Genomic DNA, 21,558 nt, shown 5'->3' on the forward strand with positions numbered 1-21,558 from the left:
CAATAATTGTTGCCATTTACAAAAGGATAAAGCATGTATATTCACACAATTAGTTACACATTATGAAAAGAAAATGAGAAATACTTTCTCTGACCTCTTTCAGTTGAATAAATTCTTAGTCAAACTTCATTACTGCATCGTATGGTTTAAAACTACTTGGAAAGGGGGTATGCTTGGGCAGAGTTTGGGTGGATTTGTACCAAATTACTTAATCACTTATCTCAAGAATGAATAAGCAGGCAGCCTGATTCTCAGTAGCGACCCCCCCCCCCAAAAAAAAAAAAAAAAAGAGGGAAAAACAGCAACTCAAACATACACACTGTCAGATCTAAGTGACATTTTCTATTACCAAAGAAACTGTAAAATATCTTATTGCTTTTTTAACCCTAAAAAAATTATGAGATATCATATTGTTAATGAGAAATTGTTAGGAGATGATGATTTCAATAAAGTTTATTTTATGAATTAGTTGTAAAGAAAATACTTTGACAAGGTAATAGAATACTAAAAGTATGAATGTTTTGCAAACACCCGCAGGTTACAATGTACCTTTAAATATTCATACAGACCAACTATTGATCAATTCCTCTATTATCATTCTTCTATAGTTTAAGTTGATTTATTCAATCTGTCTCTCTCTCTTTCATCCTCTCTCTTTATCATTCCCCACCTCCCTTTTCTCATTCTCTCTCTGTCCTTCTTAGGATAAGAGAATGCATACATTTTAAATATGTACAATTCACAACTGTGATCAATAATACCGACAATTTATTGGATATTAAAATTTTGGTCAATGTATTTTTGTGCAAACATTTTCATGATAAATAACTAAAATGTTCAGTTACGCCCCTGAGACTGGAAATTCAGAAACCGTCCTTTGAGCACAAAGCCACAGTCATCACATGTTTGAAAATAAACACCTTAGCAATTGGCAATTTCATCAACTAAAATTGTCTGTTTAGAAAAAGACATTAAAAAGGTCACATATTTAGGGCAATGTTAAATCATTTGTACAAACCTCACTTAAGTAAATGATTCTGAACAATTCCTCAAAAATTGAATGGATGAAGATAAGCAGTCAGCCACAGGTAATGATATACGGACAGAAGCAAAGAGTGACCCTGCGTCCTAAACCTTGGTAGAAAACATCATCACCTAATCTACCCTCACTGTGATTCAGTCACTTTTTAAAGTTTAATTTACAGACATATAGCTCAATTTAAAAAAACTAGATTAAAAGATGAGCTTTTAACATTATTTATTTTAATTGGAGGATGATTACTTTACAATATTTGATGGCCCCTGCCAAACGTCAACATGATTTGACCACAGGCGTACATGTGCCCCTATCAGTTCTTGCTGTCTGGAGTGTTTTTATGTAAATGTTTCTTTGCAAACGTGGTTTTGCCAAATCCATGTCTGATGTGAGCACACTGGACATTTATTTGTTCAGTAAATGAATATGCTTTACAACTTTTTATAAAACTTCAAATTTTCTATTTCTACAGAACTGTGGGATGTTTATCTGTTTCAGAAATTCTTGCTAATAGTAGCAACCATTTCCTATAGACCCCTCACATGGAGACACTCAAGGTTTCCAAACAGTAAATTTCAGGTGAGCTCTTTTTTTTCTTTAACCTTTTTATTTTGTATTGGAGTATAGCCCAGTAACAATGCTGTGATAGTTTCAGATGAACAGCAAAGAGACTCAGCCATAAATATTTTAAAACTATTTTTAAGAACACTGTTTTTGAGCCTTCAAAGCATCCCAAGTGTACTCTGCCATCCTAGGCAGACTGGCTGTGCATTTTTCTCCTCCCCACAACCAGGCACACTCATGTTACACTCGAGGCAGTTTTCCTAACCTTGCCATTCCTCGGATTAACCAACTGCTCTACCTGCCTGGGTCAAGAACTCAACTCTCAACCACACTCCCGGTCCCCGGAACACCTGGAAGACACACAGTCTGTTTATCTTGACTACGTCATAAGGCTTTCCATTACTACAGCATCATATACCGCAGTTATCCCTTTGTTCTTCTCCTTCATTTAGAATCCTTATCTAAATATAAGAAGCAAGGGCAGTTTTGCTGGTAAGTAGTGCACATTCTGACCCTGGCACTCACTCTGCCCCCGCCACTACAGGCAGAGTCCTGTGGGCTCGTCATCCTGCGGGAAGAGAAGAAACCCGCCGGGGACGGTCAAGGGACGCTGGGCCCGTCTACATCCAGTGGGCTGTGGTCTGCACTCAAGTACATTTTCAAGTTATGATATCTAGTTTTGATTAAACTACCTCTAGTGAAAATAAACTGGCTTAGAAAATCACTGCTAAGTGACACCATGGATTAAAGAAAACACTAATAATTATACAACCCAAGTGGACAACAAGAAAAGGGGAGATCACTTCTATGACTAAAATGAGTTCTTCATTCATCACACAAAAATGACGAACTAATCAACTCTACAGAGAAATATGCAAAAGCAAATTTATAATTTTCAGTAAAGATAATTAAAATATGAGTTTAAATCCACCGTATTTAATGATGAGCTTCATCTGAAGCACATATTGTACAATGAAATACTGGTTAATGATAGTATAAGGACATTGCAAATACTAAGTTGTTTTGAAAACCAAACATCCAGAAAATGAAGATGTATATCCAGAATTGGTGGATGGGTTTTATAAAAATTGGCATGATGGTTCAGTAGTCAGTAACCAATAATACACTTCTTAAACTTGAATTTATGTCTCTTTCTGCACCTATACCAGTTATTGAGACAAGTATTAAAATGATATGAATTTGGAATCTGATCTTGATTACTACATTATAAACTATTTAAGCAAGATATATAAAAATAAAGCACATTTAAACATAGTAATTGTTAAAATACTCTCAGGAATAAAAATATTAAGTAAAAATAAATCTACTTTAATAATTATATAGTGATTATTCCTGAAATTAATATGTATTTAAAATTAATATTCCAATTTCTGGTTTTGTGCTTCTCAGAATACTTCAGTGTATTAGTACAAAAGCATATAGATATGTAAACAAATAACTACCATTGATTCACCAGTTTTTGTGGTTTTGATTTCAAGATTAAAATAGAGGGAAAGGAGACATTTCAATTGAATAATATGTACCACATATCCACTAAGCTACAACAGGATTTCCAAAGAAAGTATTTGCATATGTAATTTGATATATATATATATCAAGTTAAATCACATATAACTCACATTCTCAGTATTTGAGAAGAATATTCCTGAAAGGTTTCTTAAAATAAACCTCAAGTTTGTCATGAATATATACTAATAAAATAATTATTCGATTTGTGTGTTACAAGAAAGTTGCCAGAGAAGTACAAACAGTACAGCTTCTTCAGACAAATAAGACTCGGCCCCTTGAACCGAGGTTCTACAGAAATAAATAACACCAAGATCAACCACAAAACTGCTCAGAGAAAACACAACTAAGGAACAAATTTAGAAAGAAACCCAGAAGTTTCACGGGGACACGTCAGCACGCGGCCGTCCTCCGCTGGTGTGCAGGACACGTGAGGCTAAGGGAGACGAAACGTGGAAGAATCCTCACACTTGAGGGTTTGAGAAATTCTTTAAGGGAAATTTAATCAAGCATCTCTGTTTTATAGATGGATTTATAAACAAACTTAGTGACTGCCCTGTTTCCAAGCTTGTAAGGGACAGAACTCAGACAAGGATGCGTTTCCCAGCTCAATGTCTTTACTGCCACTAAGCATCATTTCCATCAAATGTATTGCAAATAAGGATACCACTCCCTACTGCACAGTTAATTGGATAAATATGATTTCAAGGGCACATTAACTTAGTGAAGACAGCATATTCCTTACTGCTTGGCTACATTAATTATAAGCCAGTGCTTGTAGCCAATTTCTGAAGAGTTTTATCTGCACACGAAAACATGACCAAATCTCAGGACTGCTCTTGGAGTGATTTCTCATTTCCTTTGATTTACTGAGTGTATTTTAAAGTCCCAAAATTTATTTCATTATACACTTTTGCTATTAAAGGATAGTCTCCTCTAAGTTTCAATCTGTCTTCCTTTTATCATGAAGAAAAATGCGGCTTATGAGACAGGTATACAGCAATTAAAGAAATAACACCCTGAGACTATATAAGAATGGTAAGTTCCAACACTTTCGGTTGGTACTCAAAGGGGTGGGGATTAAGAATCTAGCCTGGTACTAGCCATGCAAAAATTGCAAAACGTAAGAAGCTTAAGAATAGATCAGCAGTGTCAATAAACCCAATTAGTACCCATCATAAAACCTTATTATGCAAAGAAGCTCACACAAACAGACTGCAGACCACCACAACTACTGCATTTTTGGACTATTGCATGGGCGAGATGTCTGGGCTTTCTCTTTGGAACTGCATGCCTGGCAAGTTTACAAATTAGAAACTTACTAAAGATTCAGATTCTAACAGTAAATGATTTAAAATATCTAATCAAAGTACTTAAAAGAATTAATAGTTAAAATATGTCAATTGCAAGTCATTTTGACACAATGTATTGTTTAAAATTCATTACAATCTTATTAAATATACAGCAATATTTCTGTTTTACAGATAGGGAATATTTCAGAAGTCATAGTCATTAAAAAAAGAGAAAGAAATCCAACATTTGAGCTCAAACCTTATGTTTCCTGACACTACGTTCTTTTTGTTGTACCACAGATAAAAACAATCCTTGGAGGTGGGACAGAAATTTCCTTCTTTATAGACTAAAAAATAGACTCCAGTCCTGTGTCATGGAAAGTTACAGGAAGAATTTAGTTGCAGGTTGAGAATCAGGGTTTTGAAATTGTCAAAGTCTTCTTTCCATATTTAAAACTGACTCAAACACAAGATGGAAAAATAACAACAATAATAAGTTGAGTGACAGGAAATAGATGTTAAGTGCACGGCCTCATAAGTCAAGTGGACCAGAGCACTTGACCTTGAGCAGGTTACTTAATCTCTCTTTATTTCAGCAGAGTTAATCTGTAAAACAGTGGCAATTACACAACTTATTTCTTATCAGGATGAAGTGGGATAATACATGTAAAGTTCTTAGAAACAGTTTGGATTTCACAGAAGGTAGCCTGGTATAGCCTGGTATAAATCACCTTCGCAGGAGCCTTCTTCCCCAACTCCCCGCAAAGTGTGGCCTGAGAAGAGAAGGATGCCCGTCAGTAAACAGTCACAACATACAGGGCCAGAGGCAGAGGCTACGCAGAACGCCCCAAGAGAACGATAAAATAGACCACTGTGCTTTCGGTGTCTGGGATAGTACCGAGGTCACCGGAGGGAAATCACACGCATGCCCCGTGAGGCCCTGCGTTTATCTAACAGCCATACAAGCGTCACAGACTGCCAAGAGAACCACCCACAGAGCAAGCTGAGTAAGGAGGCGCGTCCTAACCTCCCAGTCCGTCCCGCCCTCTGCCCCCACCCTTCGCCCACACGTCTGGTCTCCCTGCCTTGGAAGCAGCTCCATCAGTACCATTTTTTCAGACTCCACATAAATGTGTTAATATATGATGTTTGCTTCTCTCTTTCTGACTTACTTCACTCTATATGACCGAATCTAGATCCATCCACATCTCAGCAAATGGCCCTATTTCATTCCTTTTAGTGGTGAGATGGGGAAGGTGGGAGGGACGTCCAAGAGGCAGGAGATGTATGCATGCACATGGCTGATTCACTTCAGAGAACAGCAGAAACTAGCACAACTTGGAGCAATTATACTGTGATAAAAAATAAACACACCTGAAAAATGTCTACCAACAAAAAAGATATTTCCTTCCTTTTTATAATCTCCCTTTTCATTGCCTCAACTCTAGAAAGACCCAGAGAGAGGAGAGAATAGTTGATCACAGCCCACCAGCCACTTTGCAACCCTTACCTGTGACTATGGCTGACAAGAAGAGAGAAGCTCTAAATGGCACAAAATATTGATATTTAAACTGGACTGGACTGAGCTCTTTGATATTTGAAAGCGACCAGAAGTTATAAGGGGCACCCGTGATATTACACGATACAGGGAAAGAAGATCCAAAGAATGCAGTGCTGTTAAGCTTGCTTTTGAATTTCTGAAACCCTCGGGATGAAGTCCAAAGGCTTCCTTAGAGCCTCCAAAGCCCCGCAGTGACCTCTCCCTCACCCCCCAGCCCCATGCCTAGAAATTCCTCACACACTCTGCCTACGGCAGGACTGGTGCTGCAGGGCCTCAGGCGTCATGCTCCACCTTACTACCCAAACTCATGGAATTCCCCTGCGGTCTCCCCCCTGCCAACCCCATCAACATCTGGCAAAGTTCACTCCGCACTGAGAACAAGGACAATGACCGCCTTCTTCAATGCATCACCAGTATCTCACTGCCCAGAACATAGGAGGTAATCACTAGTCAGTCCACGAATAAACAAATGAAAGGAATCACAGGAAATTAAGTGCAATAACAAGGATTCTGGGCCATAACAGCTCAAACGGTGCACAAGGAGAAAGGCATCGGCAGGGGCAGATGATAGCGCAATCCCGTAACCCTTCCATTCACAAGTGTGCAGTGCGAATGCGTATGTGTATGCATGCCTATGTGACTATACTAAACTAATCACAGCAAGCTCTTTTTCTACATAATATGTATGTATTAAAGTATACTGCTTTATTCTAAAGGAGATCAGTCCTGGGTGTTCATTGGAAGGACTGATGCTGAAGCTGAAACTCCACTACTTTGGCCACCTCATGCGAAGAGTTGACTCATTGGAAAAGACCCTGATGCTGGGAGGGATTGGGGGCAGGAGGAGAAGGGACGACAGAGGATGAGATGGCTGGATGGCATCACCGACTTGATGGACATGAGTTTGAATAAACTCCGGGAGTTGGTGATGGACAGGGAGGCCTGGCATGCTGCGGTTCACGGGGCCGCAAAGAGTCGGACACGAATGAGCGACTGAACTGAACTGAACTGAAAATATACTAACACATTGAAAAAAATGAGATAATAAGATCTGTGGTAACAGAAATTTACTATGTTTCAAGTTTGATTTGGAGATGCTTTTATAGAGTTTGGGGGCAGCTGGTTATAAGGCCCTTCATGATTTGGTTCTAAGTTGTTTTCTAGTCTCCTCTCCCCCAAATCCCGAAGAGCATTCTAGGATGCAGTCACACTGAACTTTTTAAAGTTTACTAAATTCACCAAGCTCTTTCACTCTGTGCTAAAACACTCATCCCGTTATGTAGCTGGCCAAACTTTGTCCTCCTCTGCTATCTTTTTTTTCCTAGAAATCTGCTCAGATATAGACGACCTCTACCCATATGCTCACTACCACCATATCGATCCATAAATGCTTCAACAAAAACATGGCCACACTGTTTTAAGATTGATGATTTTTTCCTTAACTGTCCCCCCACGGCACTGTGAACTTAAGTATTCGGCTCCTGACACTGACAGATACAGAGAGTGCACTCAGCAATCTGGCTGAGAAGACAAACACAACGCATGCCTTCCCTTAGCTCAGGCTGCAATAAAGAAAAAAGACATTCGGAGTTTCATAATCCAGCATGCAAGTGCATCAAAGGGAGTCAAAGTCATGTTGTGGAGCATGGGGATCAGAAGGATTGACTCTGCTTGGAGTAGCCTAGGAAACATCAGGGAGGATGAAATTTGAGCTTGGCTTTGAATAAACGAAAGCTCTCCAGTTGGCCAAGCAGGAGGGAAGGCATAACAAGAAGAGGGAAAAACATTTGCAAGGCCACAGAGTTGTTAAAGATAATGGCAGGTTCTGAGAACAGCGAGAAGTTCAATGCAACTTAAAAAAGCAAAAGCCTGTCTGACAGTCATAATGCCTTACAGCTCTTGCCCTCTGCCTTCCCTCCTCGCCTCAACCAAGCGACTTAAAAATGCTGCCTCCACTCTTTCTCCATTTCCTCACCTCCCACATGCCTCAACCCACTGCAATCTGGTTGCTTTTACCATGATCAACAAATATCTCTTTGTTCTTAATCTAATGACACAGCTAAATCCTTTCCTTGGCTTTACCGTAATTTATGACACTGTTGTTTTCTCCCTACTTTTGTAATGAATGCTCTCTTGCACTGGCATTAAAACCACGTTCTCCTGGTGCTGTACTTAACCCTTGGGAAAGTGCCCACGGTACCGCAGACCACCCGTGTTTGACAGTCATCTCCATGTAACGGTTCCTCTTGGAGAATGCAGGGGCATAGCTAGTGATGGTGTCTATTATTCCTCATGGCATATAAATTCTGCAGAGTTCTCCCTAAAGGACAGGCCTCACCCTTATAACCTTGGGAAAGAACATGCAACCACTCAAAGTTTTATTTTAAAATTCATTTCATGTTCAGAAGCCACACTTGCTTGTTATTTAGCTTATACAAAAGCGCAGGGGAGTAGAAAGGAGTGCTCTCCCAGAGGCAGTCAAGGGAACTATGACTGCATGTGTGTAGTTCCCACAACCCTTCTTTGCAGAAAAGTAAAGGCTGGAGTCACGCCACCTCTATCTGCATTCTTTTCTGTAACTATCACCCCACTCCCTAAATGAGGTTTTAACTAAGGGCAAAAGCTACGGTTCATCCCATTCCCAAATGAGCCATGCCTCCTTCAGGACACAGAGTCCGAGCTGGACAGAGGGCTGTAACTGGTACAGACACCTGACTACTGAACATCACTGCATCTGAGCAGGAAGGAAAAGCAGTGCTCCCCAATGTTGATTACTAAGGATCGAGCACGGTCTAGTTGAGAGCGGGGAACGCTCCTCCATTCTGACAGACATCACGGCTGCTCCTCCTCAGTCTCCACAGTCTTTTTAACCCTCCTCTATTCCAGAGTTTCTGTAAAAGCATGATTACCACATCACTCTAATCTCTTTCCTTGTACAAGTTCATGTATGCCCACGGTTTCGGCTTTCAGATGACTCCCGAGCCATCTGCGCTCTAAGCCTTTCTCTTGAGCTCGATCTACGCCTGCTACCTAGACATTTCCAAGTAAATCTCTTACAAAGACCCCAACCCAATATGTCCAAAGCATATTCACCCCTCAGACACAGAAACAAAAGCAAACTTTTCTTCCTATGTTCCATATCCCAATGAATGGTACCATCATCCATCCAATGCTCCCAAACCTTCATCCTATATTTCTCCTTCAACTCGTACCTCCAATAGGTCACCAAAGCTTGTCAATTCTATCACATCTCTTAAATCTTTTCAGTTTTGTTTTTTTTTTTTAATCTTCAGTATTTCTACTTGACCCAGGCTTCAATCATTTCTTGCCTGGCATACAGAAGCTTTCAAACAATTTTTTTTTTCCTTTTCTCACTCTCTAATATAAATTACTAGATTGCAGAAAATCTGACTCTTCACATGTCCTCTATACTACCCCACCCTCAAACACAAAAACAAAAGCAAACAAAATTCTCTTCCTATGTTCCATATTGCAATGAACAGTACCATCATCCATGCAATGCCCCCACGCCTTCAACCTTATGATGGTTTTTGGCTTCCCTCAGCATAGAGTTGAATACCTCAACCTGTTAAAAGGCAGACTTTCATGTCCTACAACAAGCAATTATGATTCCATAGATCTTAGAACGAGCCTAGGATATAACTTTTAAAATAAATACTTCAACTGATCCCAACACATTTCTATGAATCTCATTATGGGCAAAATTATTAAAAACTCTAGCTAGGAGGGTGCTGAAAAACACAGGCTGAATGTTCCCTAAATCTAATTCTTATGCTTCCAAAATATCAATAACTTTACAGTAGTTAAATTCTATATTCTGACTTTAAAATGAGTACATATTATTAAATTACCTTTGATATATAGTAGTTGCCACATTTTTAGCAGTTTTCCATATTTAGACACATTTCCAAATGTCAATTTCTGATAAGTATTAACACCTTAAACTCAGTAACAATTTTCGACCAAATATCAAGATGTAATAATTCTCTAACCTCCCGATGATGTTAACGCAGTTCAGGTCACTTTAGTCACTCAGTCATGTCCAACTCTTTGTGACCCCATGGCCACCCTGTCCATCACCAACTCCCGAAGTTTACTCAAACTCATGTCCATTGAGTCGGTGATGCCATCCAACCATCTCATTCTCTGTCGTCCCCTTCTTCTCCTGCCTTCAATCTTTCCCAACATCAGGGTTTTGTCCAATGAGTCAGTTCTTCGCATCAGGTGGCCAAAGTATTGGTGTTTCAGCTTCAACATCAGTCCTTCCAATAAAGATTCAGGACTGATTTCCTTTAGGACGGACTGGTTGGATCTCCTTGCAGTCCAAGGAACTGTGGTGTTGGAGTTCAAAACCAGTTCAAAATCATCAATTCTTCAGTGCTCAGCTTTCTTTATAGTCCAAGTATCACATCCATAGTGACAACTGCAAAAACCGTAGCCTTGACTAGATGGACCTTTGTTGGCAAAGTAATGTCTCTCTTTCTTAATATGCTGTATAGGTTGGTCATAACTTTTCTTCCAAAGAGCAAGGGTCTCTTAATTTCATGGCTGCAGTAACCATTTGCAGTGATTTTGGAGCCCAAAAAAATAAAGTTTGTCACTGTTTCCATTGTTTCCCCATCTATTTGCCATGAAGTGAAGGGACAGGATGCCATGATCTTAGTTTTCTGAATGTTGAGCTTTAAGCCAACATTTTCACTCTCCTCTTTCCCCTTCATCAAGAGGCTCTTTAGTTTTTCTTCACTTTCTGCCATAAGGGTGGTGTCATCTGCATATCTGTGGTTACTGATATTTCTCCTGGCTATCTTGATTGGAGCTTGTGCTTCATCCAGTCCAGCATTTCTCATGATGTACTCTGCATATGAGTTAAATAAGCTTTGATGTACTCCTTTCCTATTTGGAACCAGTCTGTTGTTCCATGTGCAGTTCTAACTGTTGCTTCCTGACCTGCATACAGATTTCTCAAGAGGCAGGTCAGCTGGTCTGGTATTCCCAGCTCCTAACAAATTTTCCAGTTTGTTATGATCCACACAGTCAAAGGCTTTGGCACAGTCAATAAAACAGAAGTAGATGCTTTTCTGGAACTCTCTTGCTTTTTCAATGATCCAATGGATGTTGGCAATTTGATTTCCGGCTTCTCTGACTTCTCTAAATCCAGCCTGAACATCTGGTAAACTCTAGGTCAGGAATCTGGATATGACTTCAGCGTGTCCACTGTTTAAGATCTAACCCTAATACTTCTCGGAGCAAGAGATGACCACCCGGGCTGAGGTTCTCAGTCTAGGCTTCAGTGCAACAGCTGGTGGCTGCACCACTGTGTCTGAAGAATATGCTCACACAGCAAACATGTTCACTGGAATGGGAAAAGACCTCCTATGCAGACCAAATAAAGAGGGAAAAGACACACACTGAGGAGTTATAAATTGCTTAAACGTGCAACTAGATACTACCTACTCTATCAGTTAGATACTAGTACATTCCCAAGTTTACCTTCTTACTCATGGATTTCTTAAAAGTTGAATTTTTGTAAAAAATCAACTTAATTGCAAACACTGTAATTAGAATCTTTAATTATAATTTAGGTCTGCAACTTTCTTTGGGCAATTATGCTAGTTAATGATTCTGAGACAGCAGTGTGTATATGTGTGTGTGTATGTGTTTGCTCCTTTGGGTCTTAATTCTTTTTGCTAGGCTGCTTTTTTCCTCTCAGGCTAATGTCACAACAAATCTGATCACTGACCTGCACACGCAGACTTAAGAGTTTAGGTTCTGCTACTGAGTATGCACACTGCATAGAAATAAGAGTATCAGCTAAGTCTCCCACAGTGAAATTAAATTTATTCTGTACTATTTACCTATTAACAAACTACTTCTGTAAGACATGCATTAGATACCTTCATATCCAGTTTTACGTATGGGCAGTAATAGCATGAGTATCCTGCCCCTCTGTATCATAATAAATTTCTTTATGTTTAGAGAAGCACACGTAAGTTTCATTTCCTGACCTGGCCATCCATGCTAACATGAATTCAAACTTTTCTTCATTATTTTCCTTGCTTTCCTATAAAAGTTAATATCAATTGAAAATCATTCCATGTGAGCAACATGAATGCCAAATCATTTCTATTTCACATGTGTTGAAATTAAGCTCTGCCTTCTCTAATAGATTTACAATATGAGGAAGTATCTGTACTGTGTTACACATGTATATAGATTAAGCAGCTTTCATTGTCTTCTCTGGATTTGGACAAATACCAAACAGCAGCTGTTCAGTGATCAAACTATCTCTGGACTCTCCCTCAAAATCCTCTTCATATCACACACCATGATACACACCCAATATTAGTGAATGACCCTTCAGCTCCAATTCATCCTCTTCCTTTTCTTTGAGACATGGGAGAAGCGCCCTGCACACTCTGCTCCCTCATCAGCTCATGTAATGTCAGGCCTTGTCATTAGAGGATGTGGCCACGTTTTTAGCAAAGAAAGGGGGCTTTCTTTCCTGGCTCTCTTCCTGGTTTAGCTGCATTGCTATCCTTTGGTTCCGCTGCAAAGGACTGCCATGCTGTGAGCTTTCAGCCAGTAGGCACGACATTCCTCTGACCAGCTTCAGCATGTCCCTTCATTTGTTTCTTCACTGATGTTTCGTCACCAGTGGCAGGTGTATCCTCCTCAAGCCACAAATTCCTCTCCAGTGAGCTCCAAATCTTGGCCTTGGGGGAAAGGACTCCCTTCCAAGTCCTGAGTTCCGTCCTTGTTCATGATGCTTACCCCAGAAGCAGATGCTGCACTTTCTGCATTTGCTAAATCTACATTGCTTAGAGTCTCCTTTTACACTTTTATTTAGCCATCTTGTCTGAATTAACAATCCATTTTATTAAATTTTCTCTGTTCTAATTACTGTTATGGATTCTTTCCTCTAACTGGACACTGATGATAGAGTATGTGCCCAGTTGATGGTCTCGCAATTAATTAGGCTGCCCTCAAGCCAACTATTGGTAGGAATGAGTAAGCAAGGTACATAAAGATGGAAATCAAGTAGAAAATTGGACATGGCCAAAGAGAATTCTATAGGACGATGTTAGGCTGGGTGATTTGAGGACAATATATGCTAGGAAAAAACATCTAGGACCTTGAGCAGCTCAAGAGGGTGCAGAGATGTTAAATACATATTTCATCTTAGGGTAATTTGTATTGTATACAAGTGCATGTGCTCACATACATACACACGTAATCCAAAATATGTAAAGAAAACAAAGCAATACATGATTTTTTAAAAATTTAAATGTTGCCAAATACAGTTTTACTCAAAGCAATTCAACCTATAGAGTTTGCACTAAATGAGTGCACTTTCACATTTAATGTAATGTGTGTCAGTATCCCCCCAAATATGGAAGTTTATCTTGAGTCTGTTAATTTTTTTTTTTAATTCTTGGGCTAAAGTCACTAAAAAGACCAATGCTCTAAACTCAATTCAGATATGAGAGCGTTTAAATTTTGTCTGTTGCTAATGACAATGCATTTAACATCAGCTACCAGCTTTTTTTTTTTTGCATGTATCTTATTAATATTTATTTCATTTTTAAGAATCACAGCAACAGACAGGACCACAAACACACAGCTGCTAGATGCATGACCACTTTATCGTGACAGCTTCGCTCAGACACAGTTGTGTCCCAGTTCTGGACACATTGTCCTTGACCTTAAGTGTTCAGCTTCACACGTCAACATTCCCTGCCCTGGGTTTCAACTTGCCATCAGTGGATTCCTTCTGCAAATCTTTGATTCATGTAGGATGATTAAAACGCTTTTTCCCATTTTCTTATTTGCCTTTTCTCAGAATTTAGGATTTGTAAAAATGTATAAATTTACCATCAAATGCTTGGAAGGAATTCCTATATGGAAACACTAAATGATGACAGTTTCTGTTTTTCAAAAAAGATTCAGCTTTACTTAAGTATAACTGACAAAAAATACATAAGATATTTGAAGGAGTCATAGTGGTAGTTTGATATACATAGTAAAACAACTCCTCCGTCTAGTTAGGTAACACATGCATCACCTCACATTTACTTATTTATTTGTTTTTGGCGAGAGCACTTAAGCTCCACTCTTCCGGTGTCATTCCGCTGATAAGTCTCATCTAGACTGCAGCTCCATCAACTGCGGTAAACCAGGCTTCCCTGTTCTTCACCATATTCCAGAGTTCGCTCAAACTCATTTCCATTGAGTCAGCGATGCCATCCAACCGTCTCATCTTCTGTCACCCTCTTATCCTCTTACCCTCAATCTTTCCCAGCATCAGAATCTTTCCCAACGAGTCAGCTCTTTGCATCAGGTGGCCAAAGCATTGGAGCTTCAGCTTCAGCACCAATCTACTCTTTGGGTGAATTTCAATTATTCGATGCAGTGTTATCAACTGGAGTCACCATGCTTTACATTGGAGCCTCAGACTTTATTTGTCTTGTAGCCGAAAGTTTATGCCTTTTCACCAACCTCTCTTTATTTTCCACACTGACAACCATTTATCTATTCCCTGTGGTATGACTTTTCTTATGCCACATGAATATGATACAATGCAATATTTGTCTTTCTCTGCCTGGTTTATTCACTTAATGCCTTCAAGGTCCATCCATGTTGTCAAAAATGCCAAGAATTTTTCTCCCAGTGTGACATATGTACATATATTAACATATATATATCATATCACATTTCCCTATCTTGGCTATTGGGAAAATGGTGAATAAAAACAGAAGTGCGGGAATTTCGCGGTGATCCAGTGGTTAGGACTCAGTGCTCTTACTGTCAGGGTCTCGGTTCAGTCCCTGGTCAGGGAGCTAAAGATCCCACACGCTACACAGGGTGGCCAAAAACAAAACAAAACAGAGAAGCTAGTGTAGACTTCTCTTGGGGATCCTGTTTTCATTTTGGATGTATACCAGACACGGATTACTGAAAATACAGTAGTTCCATTTTTAACTTTTTGAGGAACATCCATCCTGTTTTCTATAGCAGTTACACCAACTTATAGTTTCAATAATGGTGCACAAAAATTCTCTTTTCTCTATATCATTAGCAACATTTATCTCTTGCCTTTAAAAAAAAACTGAGGTGTAGTTGATGTATATGTTTCATCCATACAACACAATGACTCACAACTTTGAAGTTTATACTCCATTTGAAGCTATCATAAAATACTGCCAATATTTCCTGTGATATGCTACACAACATATCCTGAGAGCTCAACGATTTTGCAAACTGTAGTTTGCATTTCTTAATCTTGTGCCCCTACCTTGCCCCTCCTCCTCTCCCTCCCGCCACTGGTTACCACTAGTCTGTTCTCTGTCTCTGAGTCTGTTTCTTTTTTGTTATATAGTTCAGATTTCACATATAAGTGGGTAAGTGATATCATGCTGTATATCTCTCGTCTTTTTGATGCCAGTCATCCTAACAGGTGTGAGGCGACACCTCATTCTGGTTCTGACTTACATTTCCTTGATGATTATTGATGGTGAGCATATTTTCATGTACCTGTTGGTCATTGGTGCGTGTTCTTTGAATAAATGTCTACTCAGTTTTTCTCCTTTATTTAAATTAGATTGTGGTTTTTGCTTTGTTTTACTTTTTTACTATTTAGTTGTGGCAGTTCTTTATATATTTCAGATGCTAACCCTTTATCAGATATATAGTTTGCAAATATTTTCTTCCATTCTGTACAGTACCTTTTCAGCTTATTGATCTTTTTTGCTGTGTAGAAGGTTTTAGCTTGATACAGTCAGTCCTACTTGTTTATTTCTGCTTTTGTGTCAGGTTTAAAAAAATCATCACCAAGACCAATGTCAAAGGACTTATCTCTCATATTTTCTTCTATGAGTTTTATGATTTCAGGTATTATAGTCAAGTCTTTAGTCCAGTTTGAGTTGAAGCTACCAGTTTTCTAAATGTTTCAGTAATCCCAAAGAATGGTCAGAACAAATGGAGGAGAAAAGTCACTTCATACATTTTGCCAAAAATACATGACTGTCTAAAACCCTCAAATAGCAAACATTATGTGTCTAGGAAAAGTATATATTTTGATATATATTTTTTTGAGATAAAATAATTCACTTTGCAAAGCAAACAAAAACTTTTAACACAGTACTGTTATCACCAAGATTCACTACACAAAATCTGCAACATTGAAAACTTTGATATCTGGGGGCCCTATACCATTTGCCTTTCTGTTTTGGCTGGTAATAAATCACCAAAGGTAACCATATAAGAACCATAATTTATATAATATTCTGTTATTCTTTCAACTGTGCTTGGCACAATTCTGATTCTCCACACTTGGCTCCACATAGAGGTCAGGTGTTCATTCTCACTGTGTCTCTAATAAGTGGGAGCATTTACTAAGACAAGCTGCACAGAAATATCAGCTTTATTGCCAACTAATGTAGAAATTGAAGTTGGGGGGAAAGCACTTAGGTTTCACATATTGATTTGAAAGAACTTCAAAGATCTACAATGTTTGGTATTAATCACCTCCCCAAAACTGATAGCTCGGTTGGTAAAGAATCTGCCTGCAATGCAGGAGACCCCAGTTTGATTCCTGGGTCAGGAAGATCTGCTGGAGAAGCGATAGGCTACCTACTCCAGTATTCTTGGGCTTCCCTTGTGGAATCAGCTGGTAAAGAATCTGCCTGCAATGCGGAGACCTGGGTTCGCTTTCTGGGTTGGGAAGATCCCCTGGAAAAGGGAATGGCCACCCACTCCAGCATTCTGGCCTGGAGAATTCCATGGACTGTATAGTCCATGGGGTCACAAAGAGTGGGACACGACTGAGTGACTTTCACTTTCACCCCTCTTGTACCTGACATCTTCAGCCATCCAAGTTCATCAAGTTCTCTGACTGTGAGGTCAGAGAAGTGGCTCTGGGTGGAAGAAAAACATATTTTTGTGATAAAGTTCGCATAACTAACTCCTAAAGGAAAGGTAGGCATGCCCCAATAAATTGTATAATTATAGGAATGCAAATTGATGCAGTCACTACAGAAAACAGTATGGAGGTTCCTAAAAAACTAAAAAGATTTGCCATGTGATTCAGCCAACCCGCTCATGGAAATATATCTGGAAAAAAGCAAATACTCTAATTTTAAAAGATACATGCACCCCAATGTTCATATCAGCACTATTTAGAATAATCAAGACTTGGAAACAACCCACGTGACTGTCAGTAGAAAAGTGGCTTAAGAAGATGTGACGTACACACACACACACTGGGATAGTACTCAGCCAGAACAAAATGAAATATCACCATTTACGTCAACAGGGATGGACCCAGAGAATTTTATATTTAAGTATAAAGTGAAGTAAGCTAGACAGAAAGACAAATACTGTATCATATCACTTATATGTGGAATCTAAGCAATAATACAAATGAATGTATATACAAAACAGAAACAGATTCACAGACATAGAAAACAAACAAGGTCACCAAAGGGAAGGTGGGGGAAGGATAAATGAGGAATATACGATTAACAGATAAAAACTACTATACCTGCCACAGATAAGCAATGAGGATTTACTGTATAGCTCGGGGAACTGTATTCAATATCTTATAATAACCTATAATGGGAAATAATCTGAAAACAAAGTAACTGAATCATTAGGCTATACACCTGAAACTAACACAATATTGTAAATCAACTATAGTATAGTTCAAAAAAAAACTGGCCAATCTTGTTTATGAGCATCTGCAAGAAAGGAAAACCTTTAGTTTTAAACCCATGTCTATCCAGATGGAAAACATCCATGCTTGTCATCCTTCCCCATGGGGTATCAGATGAAAGGAAGAAACTTGGGAGGATGACATGATGGAGGATGGCCAGGCAAAGCCTGGGACAAGGGATTCTCCTCTAATTCTCATTCTCTGACAGCAATAAAGGTGGATGAAAAATAATTTATACACAAGTTTTCTACAGTACAGCATGACAGGGAGCAGTAGAAGATGCTTCAGGCAGACATAACAAGCTTATGCTCAACCAAGAATTTAGTGATGGTTGGTCTAGTGCACTGATTTATAACCCAACAGACCAATCTCCCTCTTCTACTGATCCCACTTTAGAGAAAAATAAAGATCAGTTCCACAGAATTCAAGTGCTAAGATTCTAGCTTTCTTAGACTGATTTATATGTACCAATTATAAATGAGGAGTGTTTGCTGCTGTTCAGATGCTAAGTCGTGTCTGACTTTATGCAACCCCGTGGACTGCAGCACACCAGGCCTCCCTGTCCTTCACTATCTTCCAGAGTTTGCTCAGGTTTATGTCCATTGAGTTGGTGATGCTATCTAACCATCTCATCCTCTGCCACCTGTATTGTATTTATTGCTATGACCAGTATGACTAGAAATCCACCTTATTCAATGCCAGCAGAAGGTTTCCATTTGTAACACTGATTATGACCACAACCTGTAAGAAGCAGTTATCTATGAAACTGTACAGACATATGGAAGTCAAGTAGGGGCTTTAATCATAGAAAATGCTTCTCAGTAATATCATTACTTTATTTAAACAATTGTTTGCCACACTGTAGCTGGGTAGAAAGCTTTGAAAATAATATAAAATATAAAGAGTTAATCTTAAATTAGATTGGTGCACCATTCTACAAGCAGATTAACAGCCTTAACTCTCTGTGTATTTGGGCAGACTAAACAGGCATGGCCTTCCCTGGTGGCTCAGCTGATAAAGAATCCGCCTGCAGTGTGGGAGACCTGGGTTTGATCCCTGGGTTGGGAAGACCCCCTGGAGGAGGGCATGGCAACCCACTTTAGTACTCTTGCCTGGAGAATCCCGTGGACAGAGGAGTCTGGCAGGTTACAGTCCACGGGGCTGCAAAGAGTCGGACAGGACTGAGCGACGAAGCACAGCAAACAGGCAATACAGGCATGAGACAGATACGCAATCTACAACACTAAAAATGTGTGTTTATTTTGAATTATCTCCCACACTTCCCATTATACGAAGAAAAAATATTATGAAAAACTTACCATGTCTGTATCTGAGACAGGGCCAAAACTGGTCACATAGATGTTAGTGAAGACTTCAGTAATACTGTCTGGTGTGAGAAAAAGAGATTGAATATAGATATTATATTATGAGAACCAGAGGTGACAGAAGGGGTCAAGAACATGGCAAAGTGAGAAAGTTTTGTGATAATTGGGAATATTGCTGTTTGCTTTCTTTTCAACATTCACAACCAACAAATATAGCTATATGGTTTAATTATTCCCTAGGGTCTCACAGTCCTAAATGCTAAATGCCCAGAAAATTTATGACATTCTTTTTGGAAACTATACCTGACTAGAGCTTTTTGTTTTGAGCTCAGAATGATTTCTCAGAAACTATCTTAAATGCACCAGTATAGAAAATAAAATACACTTACTATCCTTACTGTATGATATAGTCCTAAAATTGATGATTAAACCAAATATTTCAGATAGTATTTCATGATGGTAGAGATTTAGTTTGTAGACTGTAAACTACTGTATCTTCTCAATAATGCACAAACACACTGCTAATCACTATAAATAAACATAATTCATATTAATATAAAAAGGTTTATCATTCAGTGACACAAAAAAGCAAATAACATTCATTAATCACAAGGATTACTTCCAAAAAAGATTGCTTTTAAATGTATTTAAGAATGCCTGAACTGCTAAAATTAAATTGAATTAGATTTGGAAGTTATGTAACTTATAAAGTAGAGCATAATTAACTGGATTGCTCTGCTAAACAGATGATTTAGATTTTTGATTTTTAAATAAGCCAAATGGTGATGGGGGAAAGCTCAAAGTAAAAAATTAAAAATGAAGCCCTTTCAATATTCTTATAAGAAAAAAATAACATCATTAATTTCTACCATCATGAACTTAATGCCTCAACTGCTAAGTGATAACGGTATAATTCTGCACAAAAAATATCAGGAAATATGTTCACATTATACTGGACATTAATTCACAACCATAAGACAGCAAACTAAGTTTAGGATATAGTACCTACTAAAGCAAAAGTGAAAGAATATTGAAATAACAGAGAAGACTAAATGGTTACTCTTCAAGGGTCTGAAAATATAATAAACTCCATGACAGATCTGTGAGATAGAGTCTCTGCTATCATCCCAATACACTCACACACTGACGCATGGACAGATAAGGAAATGCGCCCCAAGACCCACACTCCGCAGAGTAGACAGAGCCAGGTTTTAGGACCCACACAATCTGGCTCCTGAGCACGCATGGTAAACAAAGTATTGGATTCAGTCAAGAATTAATCTAAAACTGTCTTCTTATTAATGACATATTCTACTCTCCGCAATATTCTGTGCTAAATCATAGCATGGTGTTCCAAATAAATATATTCATTCAACTTTGTTATTTTATATACTATTTTATTCCAAAAAATGGTACTCATGAAATTCTGTTTTGAAACTCATCTATAAAGCTAATTCTCAGCTGCAACCTGCCCCCAAATATCTGTACAGGGTCTGCTCCATAGCTATACGTTTGTGCACTCACATAGGTCTCTGTGCTCAGAAGAGCCCTATGCGTGGTCTAACATTCTCCTTCCACTTCCCTGAAATTCTTAATTATGTTCTGAATAAAGCCCCCTACATTGTCATCCTGGACTGGGTCTCACAACTTATATAGCTGGCCCTGGGTCTGACTTATACATGTTTTTTCCTCCTACTCATATGCCAAATCAATCATACTCTCACATTTACTCAAACAATTGAATAAAATTTTAGTCATTATAGATATTAACTTATTAAAATGTTCCAGAGGAGAGAAATTAAAATGTTAAAGTAGTCTTCACCCAAATATAGGCAAATGGAAATATTCTCCTCAGTCTGGAGTTGTTAAGTTAGAAAAGAGTGATGATAAAAATACATGAAAATATTCATGCCAAGAATATGAAAGAATACCCACTCACACACCACATGACAAGTAAAAAGTAGGTAGAATATAGTCATCCTAATGAATGCAGTGAGGTGCCAACTAAGAATCTAAAGAGAAAAAAAATGATTACCCTCAAAGCTCTAAGCTTAAGAGAAACACCTCAAGACACAGAACACAGATATGCAAAGTTATCCTAAAGGAAATGATTTCAAAGTTCGCTGACTTCATAAACATAGTTAAAGAACACATGCATTGCAAAAGATATTCTCCTGTTATGCATGTTCGAAAAAAGTAGAGGAAAATAAAGTGTCCCGGAAACTAGAGGTGAGTCTTCAAAGGCAACTTACAACCTGTTAAGAAATGAGTTACGCAGTCACTGCTGCTAAGAAACCCAGTAATCTGAGGTATGGAGTAGTAATTGAAGTTAGAGACCTGGGAGTCATCAGTAAAATTAAAATTGTGTGCAGTGACCAGCTTGGAGACAGGGAAGTTCTAGAAGAGGAAAAGGCTGCAGTGATTTTATACACTCTTTGAGAAGCTTGATTGTGAAGGAGAAGGGGACTCTAGCAACTCTAGCAAGAGGGGAAGGTGGGGAGTGGAGAGACAGTTTTTCACTT

The 21,558-nt window shown here is 38.7% G+C and overlaps 1 protein-coding gene across 4 annotated transcripts in view; it reads right to left on the reverse strand.

Annotated features, from left to right (window-relative positions):
• GABRA2 (gamma-aminobutyric acid type A receptor subunit alpha2) overlaps positions 1–21,558 on the reverse strand; it is a 140,122-nt gene that overhangs the window by 66,798 nt on the left and 51,766 nt on the right. For all 4 annotated transcript variants that reach the window (XM_065907372.1, XM_065907369.1, XM_065907371.1 and 1 more), the window contains one exon: positions 19,031–19,098. In XM_065907372.1, the coding sequence (XP_065763444.1) occupies positions 19,031–19,033 (3 nt within the window). In that variant the 5' untranslated portion in view covers positions 19,034–19,098. The remainder of the gene's footprint in view (positions 1–19,030; positions 19,099–21,558) is intronic.

The sequence above is a fragment of the Muntiacus reevesi genome, chromosome 16 (genome assembly GCF_963930625.1).
Source record: "Muntiacus reevesi chromosome 16, mMunRee1.1, whole genome shotgun sequence".
Lineage (NCBI taxonomy): Eukaryota > Metazoa > Chordata > Mammalia > Artiodactyla > Cervidae > Muntiacus > Muntiacus reevesi.